We start from the raw sequence: 14,190 nt of genomic DNA, 5'->3' as shown, positions 1-14,190 counted from the left end.
CCCCCTGTCCATTCGTTTGTTTTTTCATCAGCAGGATTACACAAAAACTGATGAACTGATTTAAAAAAAAACTAGTTGGAAAGACGGGATATGGACCAAGAAAGAAGTGTTAACGCATGTTGTCCGGCGCCATCTTGGTTATTTGAAACCAGAAGTAACCATATTTGGAGGAGAGGGGGTGGAGCCTGACTCAGGGCCCAAGGACACTGCCCGCCCACTTAAACCTGTGACCTGCACCCAGTACTAGCTGTCAATCACACGTTATCCATGCCCCAATACCTGCAGTGCTTTATGGTCTATTTTACTCTCAATGGATAGTTCACTTCACTTTCTAGACCCAGAGTCTACGTCCATTTTAATATACGGTCAATGGAAATAACCTTTTAGATTTTGGGGCAGATTCAGACAAAGTAGCTGATCCAAGAAATGTTTTCTCTCTTTCTCTAACATAGTGAGAGGAATTCAGTGATATGGAGTCATTCTTTTGGCCTCACTGCCTCTCACCTCTATCATCTGCACAGCTTCATTCACTTCTGATTTCAAGCTCAGAGTTTTCTTCATCCTGGATCGAAAACAACAACAAACCCAACATTTGACACTCTTGTGTCTTGCTGGTTCCTCTGTTGCAGCAGCGTCGGCTGGGCCGAATAGGAGCGGTTTCGTCTTGCTCCTCATCGGGATGACGTTGTTCTTCTGCAGTGATGAAAAGCGGTGGCACAGTTGTTCTGGAGATCGTGGAAAAGAAAAGTCTTTGTCTCGGCCGGCGAATGAGCTTCCTGTTGCGTGGCCTTTTCAAGTTAAAAACAAAAATAGTATTTCAAAATAAGTGTTGACTTAAGCTAAAAGAAAATAGAAGCTAGAACAAACTTTTGTGGATGTTGCCCCCTTTAGCAACTAAATCATAAGGAAGACCCGGAGGGGGTCCTGGTGACGTCTTCAGTGCAGGGTAAATGGCGAAGATTAAAAGTTAAAGTTGCCCCTTTAGAGCTGGAACATCTGGGAAGCCCCAAAGGGGCCTGGTCGAAGTCCTTAGCAGGGAGAAATGGCTGATAAACTAAAAGTTAAGGTTGCCCCCTTTAGAGCTGGAACATCTGGGAGGCCCCGAAGGGGCCTGGTCGAAGTCCTTAGCAGGGAGAAATGGCTGATAAACTAAAAGTTAAGGTTGCCCCCTTTAGAGCTGGAACATCTGAGAGGCCCGGAAGGGCCCTGGTTGAAGTCCTTAGCAGGGAGAATGGCTGCGATTTTTGGGGTGTCAGGGATTTTATTAACCTGAGGAGGGCCAGCCTCCTTGAGGTGTGGTCATGGGATGATGCTGGCTTTAAGCCAATTGAGTGTCAGAGGTCAGATCAGAGTGGGAACGGCCAGGAGCAGAGCAGGGGTTTCTGGGGAAACCCCAAGGATTAATTGACCACCAGAGGAGATACAATCTCCATGCTTGATCTTAGATGGAAACTTTAGCTGGCTTCATGTTGGCTCACAGGCCTCACTTTTACAACCAATTGTGTGGACTCCACCACATGGTTAGTTCAGTAGGGACTCTTGCCCTACCATAACCATAACAGCACATGTTGTAATAGTTAAAATCCCGAGCTAAACTGATATATGATATAAACTGATATATCAGTCAAATTTACACATTTCCCATTAATTCAGGATGTTTTCTAGCAATGGAAATGATCAGAATGTCTTCAGGACAAAGGGCAGTTGGCAGGGACAGGGATATTGTTTTTCTCTGCGTATTCAAATCCCAGTTCACGGCACTTAACTGGAGCAAGGCGATGGAACTGGTCAGCTAGTTGTTTTAAGTGTTTGGCAAGCTCCTCCTCCATCTCATCTGTGAATATTCTCTTTACCTCAGCTACTGCACCCCAGGCTACTGATTTTACTTTCCCTTTCTCTTTTTTGTTTATGAATCTTTTGAGGGTTGTATTATCAATATTTCTATCCCTTCCAGCTTTTCTTAAGGACTTCTTTCCTTGCATGACCTCAGCGGCTGCACTCTCCATCTCTGTGAGGGGGGTTTGGCCCCAGGTTGTCTTCCTGGTGTAGTTTCTTGGCATGCTGGCTTTTCTACAATGTTTATGACATTACAAATAAAACATATATAATGTTATATAACACTAAAATATATTTAAGACTAAACTTAACTTGTGCTTCATGGTAGGGTAGAGTGAGACACCGTCCCACTTTACCCCACAGCATTTGTCCCACTTTACCCCGAAGCAACAATTTTATCAATCTCTTATCAATTCAGGCTAATCTTCAGCTAGCATCAATCACATGGTTTTATAGGTTGGAAGTTCACAAACATGTATGATATATTTTTTTTCTACCTGAATCAATTTGTTTTGACACAACAGTTGATTAAGTTTAAAGCAAGAAAATTTACTTTTACATGCAAAAAACACATTTTTGTGAAAAAACATACTTTCCACAGCACCAGCACCAACTTCTCCTTCATGGCAAGGGGGAAATGGGAGGGGCTTTTAAACATAATAGTCACATGACCACAAATGTGTTCCGTTGCCTAGATACAGTGGGTGTTTCACATCAACCGATGTCCCACATTACCCCGCTCTCCCCTACCTGTCACAATGAGAAGAAGGACAACAAATCCACTGGCTGCTGCAGTTACACTCATAGTAGCTGCTGCTCTCGTCTGTGACTTCAAACAATAAAAACCTCCACAGATAAATAATGTGCACAAGATGAAACTCAGTCACATCAGAGACACATCTACCTACAACACAGAAGAGTCTGAGAATAAAGACAGATTCTGTACGAGCAAGATAATTTTAAACTGTTAAACACCCCCCCTTCCTTCCTCTTTCCACTTTACACCGACCTGCATGCTGTGCCCGATGCTGATAGATCAAACTGTGGTTTGTGCAAACTGTGGTTTGTGCGAGTGTTAAAAACAACTTCAGTGGCTGTTCATATCAAACCTCTATCAAACTGTAGCTGACCAGCTGAGACTAAAACCAGCCAGTGACGTCACATTCAGCAGAATGAGGTCAATGGAACCAGGTGTTGACGAGAGACAAAGACGCTGCAGAGAAACAGATTTTCAACTGCACACTCCTCAGTTTGTTGATTTTCATTAATTTGTTATTATGCTACTTTGAACTTGGACATAATTTAATTACTATACCTTTAGCTTCCAGTTGACTTGAACTAGACGTCAGGCCACCTCATTTACACACATTCACACCATACGCAAGTGTAGACCACACTAGAAAAGCAGCGAAAACACATTGTTAAGGCTGCAATATTTGATATTGTATAAGTGCTATAGAGAAAGATATTTCACACTTTGTATAACAATGTAGTGGCTCATTGGGTGACCTGCTGTGACCTTTTCTAGCCAGTAGGGGGAGGTACCCAGTCGTCCTCTCTGGTGAATCTACTCTGTGGAGAGTTTTTTCATCTGTCTGCATCCTGTCGGCCATTTTGCTGCTCAAGCTACAAGCACACTTCCTGCTTTGCTCAGATTCTGTTACATCATGTGGAAGTGTGAGGTCACCCTGCTGACCTGCTGGAAGGTGCAGGGACTCTCACTATTCAACACTCAGGTTTTTGGTGAGAGACGAATTCTCCGGTGCCTGAGAGGACATCCACCGAAGAATCAAGACTCCAGTTCACAATAACATGTTTGAGACTCCGTATTGTTTTGAGCTCTAGACGATATAAACTTTTAAACAAAGATACAAAATAATACTGATGATAATTCAGGTGAATCAGAAGTCTGAGTGTAAAATAGAGTGACAACATGAATGTAGAGGTACAGTACCTGTCACAGTGAGAAGAAGGACAACAAATCCACTCGCTGCTGCAGTGACACTCATAGTAGCTGCTGCTCTCGTCTGTGACTTCAAACAATAAAAACCTCCACAGATAAATAATGTGCACAAGATGAAACTCAGTCACATCATCCTTGTTAAATTTCCCGTTAAATGAAATAAGAAATCTGATTGAAATTGAGTCTGTTGTCATGTTGCTGTCAGATCATCTGAGAAAAGACAATTTACTGACCAAAAGTCCAAAAAGTGCTATTTCACTTTCCTCTTTCATGCTTCTCACAAAAGAAAGTAAAACAGGAACTATACAAATGAGAATGTGTGTCAGAAATCCTGTCATGTCAGTAAGTTGTGGACGTCCTTCTGTCCAACAACTGAAAACTGCATCTCAGTGTTTTAATTAGGATTCCCCCCTCTGTCTCTCTCTCTCTCTCTCTCTTTCTCTCTCTCTCTCCTCTCCGGCTAGCTCTGTTCTCTCCATTTCCTGTTGCTCTCCTTCATCTCTCTCTGGTTGTATTCTCATCTTCCTCACCTGGCCTGTCTCTCGATCTCTGATGCCTCCGGATTGTCTTGAACATCTCTTCACCAGTTTCTCTTTTTAGTTTTCTGCATGTCTCAATCTTTTCTCCTTTGTTCTTTCTCCTTTAACCGTCGGTGCTTCCTGTCTTTAAAATCTATTTTCCTCCCCACCCCCGATCTAATCAAATGTTCATTTCTATGGATTACAGTTACACCAAATACATGACTGACTTGACAATTAATCATTTTCTAAGCCGTACAGTCCCTTAGCTACTTTTAAACTTTCAAACTTTCCATGCACGGCACGTACGCAGGTTACGCAATAACTTTTGTATCTTTTCATCTTCAGACTTAAAACATATAAACAGTTAGCTATTGCAAGCTAATGCTAATATTACCTCGCTGTATCCGAATTCACGGGGATAATGATTAGTTCTCTAGCAAAAGTCTTAAATATGCATAAAAGATCAGCTGAAGGTCCAGCTCCTCAAAAGTGAAGCCAAAGCATGGTGATCGCCCCCTGATGGCTGGCTCGGGTATCGGTCATACACCCTGCCTCCTCCATGTGAGTGGATGTGTTGAATACATTTTTTCTCAAAGATGGTTTCTGTCCCTTGAGGTCGTTCTGATCACAGTGATGTACATTCATGTGTTCATGTTTCTGATTTGACAGCTGAGACTGTCTCTCAATTGGTTGAGCAGAAATCTCAAATGGCGTCTTCATGGCAAGATGGCCGTCGTTCTTATCGAGGACATTTTGGCTTCATTTCTGCACAGTGGGAGGAAGTGAAATCGTCCATGTTTATTTACAGTCTGTGATCCCCACGGCCTGAAAGTCTGGATCCTCACTCATCCGTGAAATACATGGAAATGAAAGCATGAATTCCAGACCACAGTTCTCAGCCCTCATACGTGTACACTTGTATTTAAGGAACTGCCGTTAAAATGTTGTTTGTTTCAACATTATCTCACCGTTTTGACTTTTGTTTGCATTTTCAAACATTACTTCAGCTTTAGTTGAAAGAGTTCAGCAGACGACACACCATGAAACCAATTGTGTTGTGCAACGTTTTGTTCTGCGTGTTCATGCATGAGTCAGGAGACGAAATGTGTTTTAATGGCAGCAGGTTTTTGAGAAGCCTGGTTTTTAATTTTCCCATCATCAGAACAGGATAGATCATTCAATTTAAAATCTCCAGCCGTTTAACGCACAGCTCGGAAGATTGATTCAAACTTTGCTGCACAGCTCCTGAAGTTTCATTTATTGGTTGTGTGTCATAGAATAGACAGAGTCACTGTGTAGGAGAGAGAATCGAACACAGCAGAATGTGTCAAACTAATAAGACTCAAACTAATAAACTGGACTTTCTAATATTGAGTCCCTGTCCTCCTCCTCCTCCTCCTCCTCCTCCTCCTCCTCCTCCTCACTCATCTCTCTGCCTCCTGACGGAGGATTTATCCACCTGATGACCCCTCAGGTGTCCCACCAGTCCGTCCCCGTCCTCGCACGGCTCCTCTCAGCATAAACAGCTCCGGGGCTCAGTCCTTGAACTGAAACTTATCGTAACATTAGTGTCTTATAATATCGGACATCATGGCCCTTTAAGCCGGAGAAGACCTTGTGTTCCCCCGGAGCCGCTTTGCAAACCTTTCCTGTCACCACCAGTGTTTCCTGATTTAAGTATTTTGCTACAGAATCATCTAAATTTAAAACTCAAAATGTTCCACATCCACAATGTCCCATGGCTGCTTATTCATCAGTTATTCAAATCAGTCAGACAAATATGAAATCAGTTTTTATTTTAGAAAGTGCTTTAAAAAGTATTATAGACATTTACTGTTATTACAGTTGTGCTTTATCTTACAAAATAAGGTTTTCAATTACAACAGTCAGTCTATGACTGGTTTAGGATTAGGGTTCAGTTCAGACTTGTGTCCTGCACCTAAAGCTTAAAAGGACAAACTCTAATTATTGGCTTTACTGTATCAAGGTGGCCCTGCCTGGCCCCACCTGGCCCCCCTTAGCAGCCCCACTGCACTGAGGCAATTACTCCACAGGTCAACAAGTGACTTTGTTCCTCTTATCATCACATTTAGAACTGAACTTTATGAACTTTAATTCATATTTATGTTCCAGGATGAACCAGGTGCATGCTGGTTTTAGATGTTAAAGTGTAAAGTGAGCGCAGGTCAGAGGAGGAGTGAGGAGGAAGCAGACTCCGTCAGAGACTCTGACACAGACCGGATCTTTAACGAGTGTCTGTCCTGGAGCAGCGCTGTTAGAATTATTCAGAGTCCGAGTCTCGATGCTTCTAATAACGGAGAAATGTCCACAGCTCCAGTGCTCAGCTCTGTGCAGGAGACGTGGAGGGAGTGAGGCTACAGAGACTAGTCTAATCTCCCCACCTGATATGTAGTATTAGTATTAGTATTTGTTGTATTTCAATATATTTGTTTGACAGGGAAGCTGTGAGTAAACAGGAATATAATGTTACTTTATTTAATAAAGGGCACTTTCTCTCGAGGAAGGAAAAAGGGCAGTGGCTCCAGCCCCCTTTGGTGTCTATGTGTGCACATGCCAGCCTCCCTCAATTCATCTCCCTCAATTCAATCAAGCTGCATCAGAGTTCAATCACTCATAGAAAACAGTCCTCTAAATAATCCTGAATTTTTTCAATCTCACAATTATAAAGAAAATGACACAAACATGCCCCTGGCTCCGCCCCTTTATCAAATTTTGTGAGTTTGAGGAAAAATCTGTATTTATTTTTCTGGTGTAATTCTGCTCCAAAACAAACAGACAGATAAGGAGTGAAAACAAAAGACCAAAAACCTTTTATTTAAGAAGAATCATAAAATCACGATACATAATAATTCATTATCAATTTAATAACCACCTTAATATCATGTATAAGACACAAAAAATGATATATTTATTGCAGAAATGACAACAACTTCAACAACAGGCCAGCAAAATGGACAAAAGAAGGAAAGCCCAACAAAACAACCCACAAAGGGTCGTACGATCTGAGAATCTTCCTTCAACCTAAACCAACATCAGAACTAAAGCTCACAGAAATAAAGCTAAGAAAACTGGACGACTGGACCCATCAGAAAAGAAAAAGAAAAGAAACAACACAACAATACTCTTGTTCTAAAGGTCATGGTGTACAAACTGCTGCTGCTGCAACTGGGGATGGAAAGAGAGATACTTCCTGTTCCCTCCCAAATACTTTAAACCAATCACAGTGCACCTGAGGAGAAAAGAAAACCATGAGTAGAAAGGAAATGTACGGGTGTTTTCCTCTTTATTTAAAAGTGTGGTCTTTTAGTTTGAGAGCTGGACTTGCACGTTCAGATTTCGTGGTGTTTTTATTCAAAACCCTGCGCTTGCACTCACACAGCTCCGGCTGGTGCTTCCATTTGCTCTGCTTGTGCTCAAACTCTGCGCTTGCACTCAGATATTTAGCTGTTTGGACAGATTTCCTGTATTTAAAACTACACATTATGGTTTCTGTAAAACTCGCTTGTACGGATGTTCTCTGAAGTCGTCCATCTTGGTTCTGTTTGTCCCAGTGGCTCTGACCTGATGCTTCACACCAGGTCTTCCTGCTCCTCTGCGTCTTCTGTCTGTGCTGCAGCAGCATCGTTCTCATACTCAGGACAGTTGTGTGACTGATGGGGGAGAGATGAGAAAATATTAATCCTCACTGGACTTTATTCATGAAACCTGCAAATAATCACAGTTCATTCAAAACAGTTTGAACGTAGTTGCGCCCCCTGTCCATTCGTTTGTTTATTCATCAGCAGGATTACACAAAAACTGATAAACTGAGTTCAACAAAACTTGGTGGAAGAACGGGACATGGACCAAGAAAGAAGTGTCAACGCACCATGAAGTCACCCATTGGTTTGTGAGCTGCCATTTTGAAGTCTCTATTTTTGACATGTTGTGAAGCGCCATCTTGTTTTTTTTTAAACCAGAAGTAACCATAGTTGGAGGAGAGGGGGTGGAGCCTGACTCAGGGACCAAGGACACTGCTCGCCCACCTAAACCTGTGACCTGCATCCAGTACTAGCTGTCAATCACACAGTATCCATGACCCAATGCCTGCAGTGCTTTATGGTCTATTTGACTCTAAATGGATCATTCAATTCACTTTCTAGACCCAGAGTCTACGTCCATTTTAATATACGGTCAATGGAAAGAACCTTTTACATTTTGGGGCAGATTAGGACAAAGTAGCTGATCCAAGAAATGTTTTCTCTCTTTCTCTAACATGGTGAGATGAAAACAGTGATATGGAGTCATTCTTTTGGCCTCACTGTCTCTCACCTCTATCATCTCCACAGCTTCATTCACTTCTGATTTCAAGCTCAGAGTTTTCTTCATCCTGGATCGAAAACAACAACAAACACAACATTTGACAAAATGAACTTCATAACACTGAAACTAGTGTTTGAAGACATTTGAAGAAGACAGTAAAAGAGCAGAGGGTGAACTGATGGATTTGTTTTACCTCGTCCACAGAGTCCAGACCAGCACTGGAACCAGCACGACCACCAGATTCAGCCTGATGATATTCATGATTATCACTAACTTCCCTAGACAACAGACTGGAGACATTAGCAGTATGGTTAGACTGATGACTCAGTTTGCCAGGTGATGCTGTTGGTCAGTCAGTATTGTTCATGTGCAATATGAGGGGCTTGATATACAGCTGTGACACATCTGGAAATCCTGAGTTTTGATAGTTTAAGGTACTGGTGCAATGAAAAGAAGGGGGGGGGGGGGGGGGGGCGGTGTAGGCTTTAAAAGTCAGAGTGTTAAAATCACCTGCTCCAACAGTCAGATGTAAGGTTGTGTTACTACGTCCGTGTGTGTTCTGGGCCTCACACTGATACTTTCCACCATGTTCAGCTGTGATATCAGTGATGGTGAAGATTTGTCCTGATGCTGTTGGTGAGTCCTCGTCCTCCTTGTACCAGGTGTAGTTAGCTGCTGGGTTAGCATCACTGCTGCAGGTCAGAGTCACTGAGCTGCCCTCCATGATCTCACCAGAGGGACTCACTGACACAGAGGGAGGCTTTGGAGCGTCTGAAGGAAAGTTTATATTAACACACAGGATGAGAATACAATTTAAATTAAATTATTTCCACATTATTGTAGCTTCATGAGGAGGAGTAAACTCACACACTGTAGGAGAAGGGAAACGCTCCTGTCCTTCTATAGCACAGTGATAGCTGTCTTCAGCATTAAAGTGTCGGAGGTGAAAGTATTTTTTTCGTCCAACAGGTTTATTGTTATTGTACCAAACGTAGGAAAGATGATCAGGGAGCTGACACCTGCTGTGACAGGTCAGCTCTGTCCAGGTAGAAGATGGATTGGCTGTTGATCTCCTCACATGTACCTGGAGCTGAGGGTCTGTGAACAAACATGTGATTTTATTTCAACATACACACTAACATTTCAAACTGACTCTTATGTAAATGTTACCTGTGACATTCAGAGTGACTCCAGTTGAACCAGTTAAACTCCCAGTAGGTTGGTTTGTTGTGAACCTGAACTTGTACACAGCTGAGTCGCTCTCTCTCAGGTTAGAGATTCTCAGAGTGCACTTGTTGTTTCCACAGAGATTCTCCACACGACCTGAATACTCCAGATCAGTCCTTAGATCAACATGAGTCCCATTACTCTCTTTAATGAACCAGAACCTTTCCTGAACTGTAGTATCAAGTTGATTCCAGCTGGATGGGTATGTGTAGGTACAGTTAATGTCCACTGTTGATCCTCTGAAGGCACAGATCTCAGTAAAAGTGTAACTCACATCCCAGCCATTCTGACTCCATACCACTGTAACACAGAGAACATCAGAGAATCAGAAGATAAACTTATACATTTATAAAACTAACTCCATGTATTTTCTCTGGTGAATCACCAGTCGGCAGGTTTTCATTTTAAGATGATGACGATGCCAAGATGAGGAAACTTTCAATTCACATAAAACACAGTGAAGTTCCCTTTAGACTTCAGTGAGAGGGAGAAACACACTGTTGGAGGTGAGGAACATGAGGGACCTTGTATAAGTTGCTCTTATAATGGAGCAAACTGGCCAATATGGAGGAAATGATCTGTGTCTTTTATGCAGAGTCGACCAAAGATGGACGACACGTCTCTACTTCCTCTCACTCTCCAGAAATGAAGCCAAAATATCCTGGATACCAACGCTGCCATCTTTCACATTTGGAGCCACAGTCTGCACAGTAGTGATCCGGAGATGGAGCCACAGTATCAAGGTCCCGCCCATACATGAGCTCCACCAATCATGAGTCTGCATCAGCCGTCAATCATGAAGTTGAATCTAATTTTCATTTCATCAAATGACAAATTAAATAGAGTGAGATAAGAATGACCTAAAATGACAGAGACCATCTTTGAGAAAAATGTATTTGACTTTTTAGATTGGTCCATGTCCTTCCCACTAACATGGAGGAAACAGGATGTATGTTCTATACTGCAGCCAGCCACCAGGGGGCGATCAAGATGCTTTGTCTTCACTTCTGGGGAGCAGTCATGTCTTCCATCTTTATTTACACAAGCAGAATACTAGTACTAGTACTACACTAGTTTGTCAGTACTGACAGTAGTATTCCAAGAGTTCAATGTGCACATGCAGAAAAAAGTATTTAAAGAAACATGAAGTTATGGTACAATGCATTATCTCAAATACTCCAGCAGATGGTTCTGTTAGTGAATTACTGTAGATTAAACTCACACATTGACGGAGAGCGGAAATCCTCGAGTCCTTTAACAGCACAGGAAACTCTGTCTTCAGAATAAAAATAACCTGTATAAGATTCTCCTTCCATCATCTTCTGTTGATTATTGTACCAGACGTAGTTCAGATGATCAGGAAGACGACAACTGCTCTGACACCTGAGCTCTGCCCAGTAATAAGAGTCATACTTCCCTGATGCGCTCACCTGCACATGCAAATCTGTGTGTCAGAATAAGGAATTCATTTTAGTCCAAACTGACATCACACACATGCATATAAAAGTGCACACACACACTCAAGTGAACCAAACAAGATGTAGGAAATAAATGAATGAATGTTCAGATGTAAATGTTACCTGTGACAGACAGAGTGACTCCAGCTGAACCAGTTAAACTCCCAGTAGGTTGGTTTGTTGTGAACTTGAACTTGTACACAGCTGAGTCGCTCTCTCTCAGGTTAGAGATTCTCAGAGTGCACTTGTTGTTTCCACAGAGATTCTCCACACGACCTGAATACTCCGGATCAGTCCTTAGATCAACATGAATCCCATTACTCTCTTTAATGAACCAGAGAGTTTCCTGAACTGTAGTATCATGGTTATTAAATGTGGATGGGTATGTGTAGGTACAGGTAATGTCCACTGTTGATCCTCTGACGGCACAGATCTCAGTAGAAGTGTAACTCACATCCCAGCCATTCTCACACTGTACCACTGTAACACAGAGAATCAGATTCATAACCACACCAGAGAACACGTAGTTTACTTTTTACTTTCTGTAGAAAAGAAACACATTTCCATGAGCAGCATTCCATAGCATTTCAACTAATGACTCCACACACTGATGACAAGTCCTCATCGAGAGGAGAGGAACTCAGTCATGATGATATAATAATAATAATAAGAATAACATGTTTCAGACTCTATAATATTCTAAGCTCTAGACGATAGAAACTTCTAATCAAAGATACAACATAATACTGATGATAATTCCTTCATATATTTTCTTTCTGCATCACTTTACAGGTGGTGATCTGAAAATGCATGAATGGTTCATTTATATTTTTACTTTCTTTCTCAAACTCACTTCAGGTGAATCAGAAGTCTGAGTGTAAAATAGAGTGACAACATGAATGTAGAGGTACAGTACCTGTCACAGTGAGAAGAAGGACAACAAATCCACTGGCTGCTGCAGTTACACTCATAGTAGCTGCTGCTCTCGTCTGTGACTTCAAACAAGAAAAACGTCCACAGATAAATAATGTGCACAAGATGAAACTCAGTCACATCACAGACACGTCTACCTACAACACAGAAGAGGCTGAGAATAAAGACAGATTCTGTACGAGCAAGATAATTTTAAACTGTTAAACACCCCCCCTTCCTTCCTCTTTCCACTTTACACCGACCTGCATGCTGTGCCCGATGCTGATAGATCAAACTATGGTTTGTGCAAACTGTGGTTTGTGCGAGTGTTAAAAACAACTTCAGTGGCTGTTCATATCAAACCTCTATCAAACTGTAGCTGACCAGCTGAGACTGAAACCAGCCAGTGACGTCACGTTCAGCAGAATGAGGTCAATGGAACCAGGTGTTGACGAGAGACAAAGACGCTGCAGAGAAACAGATTTTCAACTGCACTCTCCTCAGTTTGTTGATTTTCATTAATTTGTTATTTTGCTACTTTGAACTTGGAAATAATTTAATTACTATACCTTTAGCTTCCAGTTGACTTGAACCAGACGTCAGGCCACCTTATATACACACATTCACACCACACGCAAGTGTAGACCACACTAGAAAAGCAGCGAAAACACATTGTTAAGGCTGCAATATTTGATATTGTATAAGTGCTATAGAGAAAGATATTTCACACTTTGTATAACAATGTAGTGGCTCATTGGGTGACCCGCTGTGACCTTTTCTAGCCAGTAGGGGGAGGTACCCAGTCGTCCTCTCTGGTGAATCTACTCTGTGGAGAGTTTTTTTTACCTGTCTGCATCCTGTCGGCCATTTTGCTTCTCAAGCTACAAGCACACTTCCTGCTTTGCTCAGATTCTGTTACATCATGTGGAAGTGTGAGGTCACCCTGCTGACCTGCTGGAAGGTGCAGGGACTCTTACTATTCAACACTCAGGTTTTTGGTGAGAGACGAATTCTCCGGTGCCTGAGAGGACATCCACCGAAGAATCAAGACTCCAGTTCACAATAACATGTTTGAGACTCCGTATTGTTTTGAGCTCTAGACGATATAAACTTTTAAACAAAGATACAAAATAATACTGATGATAATTCAGGTGAATCAGAAGTCTGAGTGTAAAATAGAGTGAGAACATGAATGTAGAGGTACAGTACCTGTCACAGTGAGAAGAAGGACAACAAATCCACTCGCTGCTGCAGTTACACTCATAGTAGCTGCTGCTCTCGTCTGTGACTTCAAACAATAAAAACCTCCACAGATAAATAATGTGCACAAGATGAAACTCAGTCACATCATCCTTGTTAAATTTCCCGTTAAATGAAATAAGAAATCTGATTGAAATTGAGTCTGTTGTCATGTTGCTGTCAGATCATCTGAGAAAAGACAATTTACTGACCAAAAGTCCAAAAAGTGCTATTTCACTTTCCTCTTTCATGCTTGTCACAAAAGAAAGTAAAACAGGAACTATACAAATGAGAATGTGTGTCAGAAATCCTGTCATGTCAGTAAGTTGTGGACGTCCTTCAGTCCAACAACTGAAAACTGCATCTCAGTGTTTTAATTAGGATTCCCCCCTCTCTCTCGCTCTCTCTCTCTCTCTCTTTCTCTCTCTCTCTCCTCTCCGGCTAGCTCTGTTCTCTCCATTTCCTGTTGCTCTCCTTCATCTCTCTCTGGTTGTATTCTCATCTTCCTCACCTGGCCTGTCTCTCGATCTCTGATGCCTCCGGATTGTCTTGAACATCTCTTCACCAGTTTCTCTTTTTAGTTTTCTGCATGTCTCAATCTTTTCTCCTTTGTTCTTTCTCCTTTAACCGTCGGTGCTTCCTGTCTTTAAAATCTATTTTCCTCCCCACCCCCGATCTAATCAAATGTTCATTTCTGTGGATTACAGTTACA

The 14,190-nt window shown here is 42.0% G+C and overlaps 1 protein-coding gene across 1 annotated transcript; it reads right to left on the bottom strand.

Moving 5' to 3' along the window:
- Window positions 1–7,139: 7,139 nt before the first annotated feature.
- Window positions 7,140–12,423, bottom strand: LOC128436857 (cell adhesion molecule 4). Its single transcript, XM_053418755.1, has 9 exons — window positions 12,244–12,423; window positions 11,451–11,807; window positions 11,093–11,314; window positions 9,814–10,170; window positions 9,511–9,741; window positions 9,154–9,414; window positions 8,837–8,933; window positions 8,653–8,710; window positions 7,140–7,991 (listed from the first exon to the last, which is right to left on the bottom strand). The coding sequence occupies exons 1-9, from the start codon at window positions 12,296–12,298 to the stop codon at window positions 7,911–7,913; spliced, it is 1,719 nt and encodes a 572-aa protein (XP_053274730.1). The 5' UTR covers window positions 12,299–12,423; the 3' UTR covers window positions 7,140–7,910.
- Window positions 12,424–14,190: the final 1,767 nt, after the last annotated feature.

This window comes from Pleuronectes platessa, chromosome 3 (assembly GCF_947347685.1).
Source record: "Pleuronectes platessa chromosome 3, fPlePla1.1, whole genome shotgun sequence".
NCBI lineage: Eukaryota > Metazoa > Chordata > Actinopteri > Pleuronectiformes > Pleuronectidae > Pleuronectes > Pleuronectes platessa.
The sequence above is the reverse complement of the archived record's forward strand: the minus strand, read 5'-3'. Positions and strand labels throughout refer to the sequence as shown.

Bases quoted from the DNA above. Each gene is read 5' to 3' on its own strand.
- LOC128436857 (XM_053418755.1), bottom strand. From the start codon at position 12,298: ATGAGTGTAACTGCAGCAGCCAGTGGATTTGTTGTCCTTCTTCTCACT. The intron at 10,171-11,092 runs GTGAGTTTAATC...TCTGTGTTACAG, and splicing joins TTTCCGCTCTCCGTCAATGT to TGGTATGGAGTCAGAATGGC. The intron at 9,742-9,813 runs GTAACATTTACA...GTTTGTTCACAG, and splicing joins AGTCACTCTGAATGTCACAG to ACCCTCAGCTCCAGGTACAT.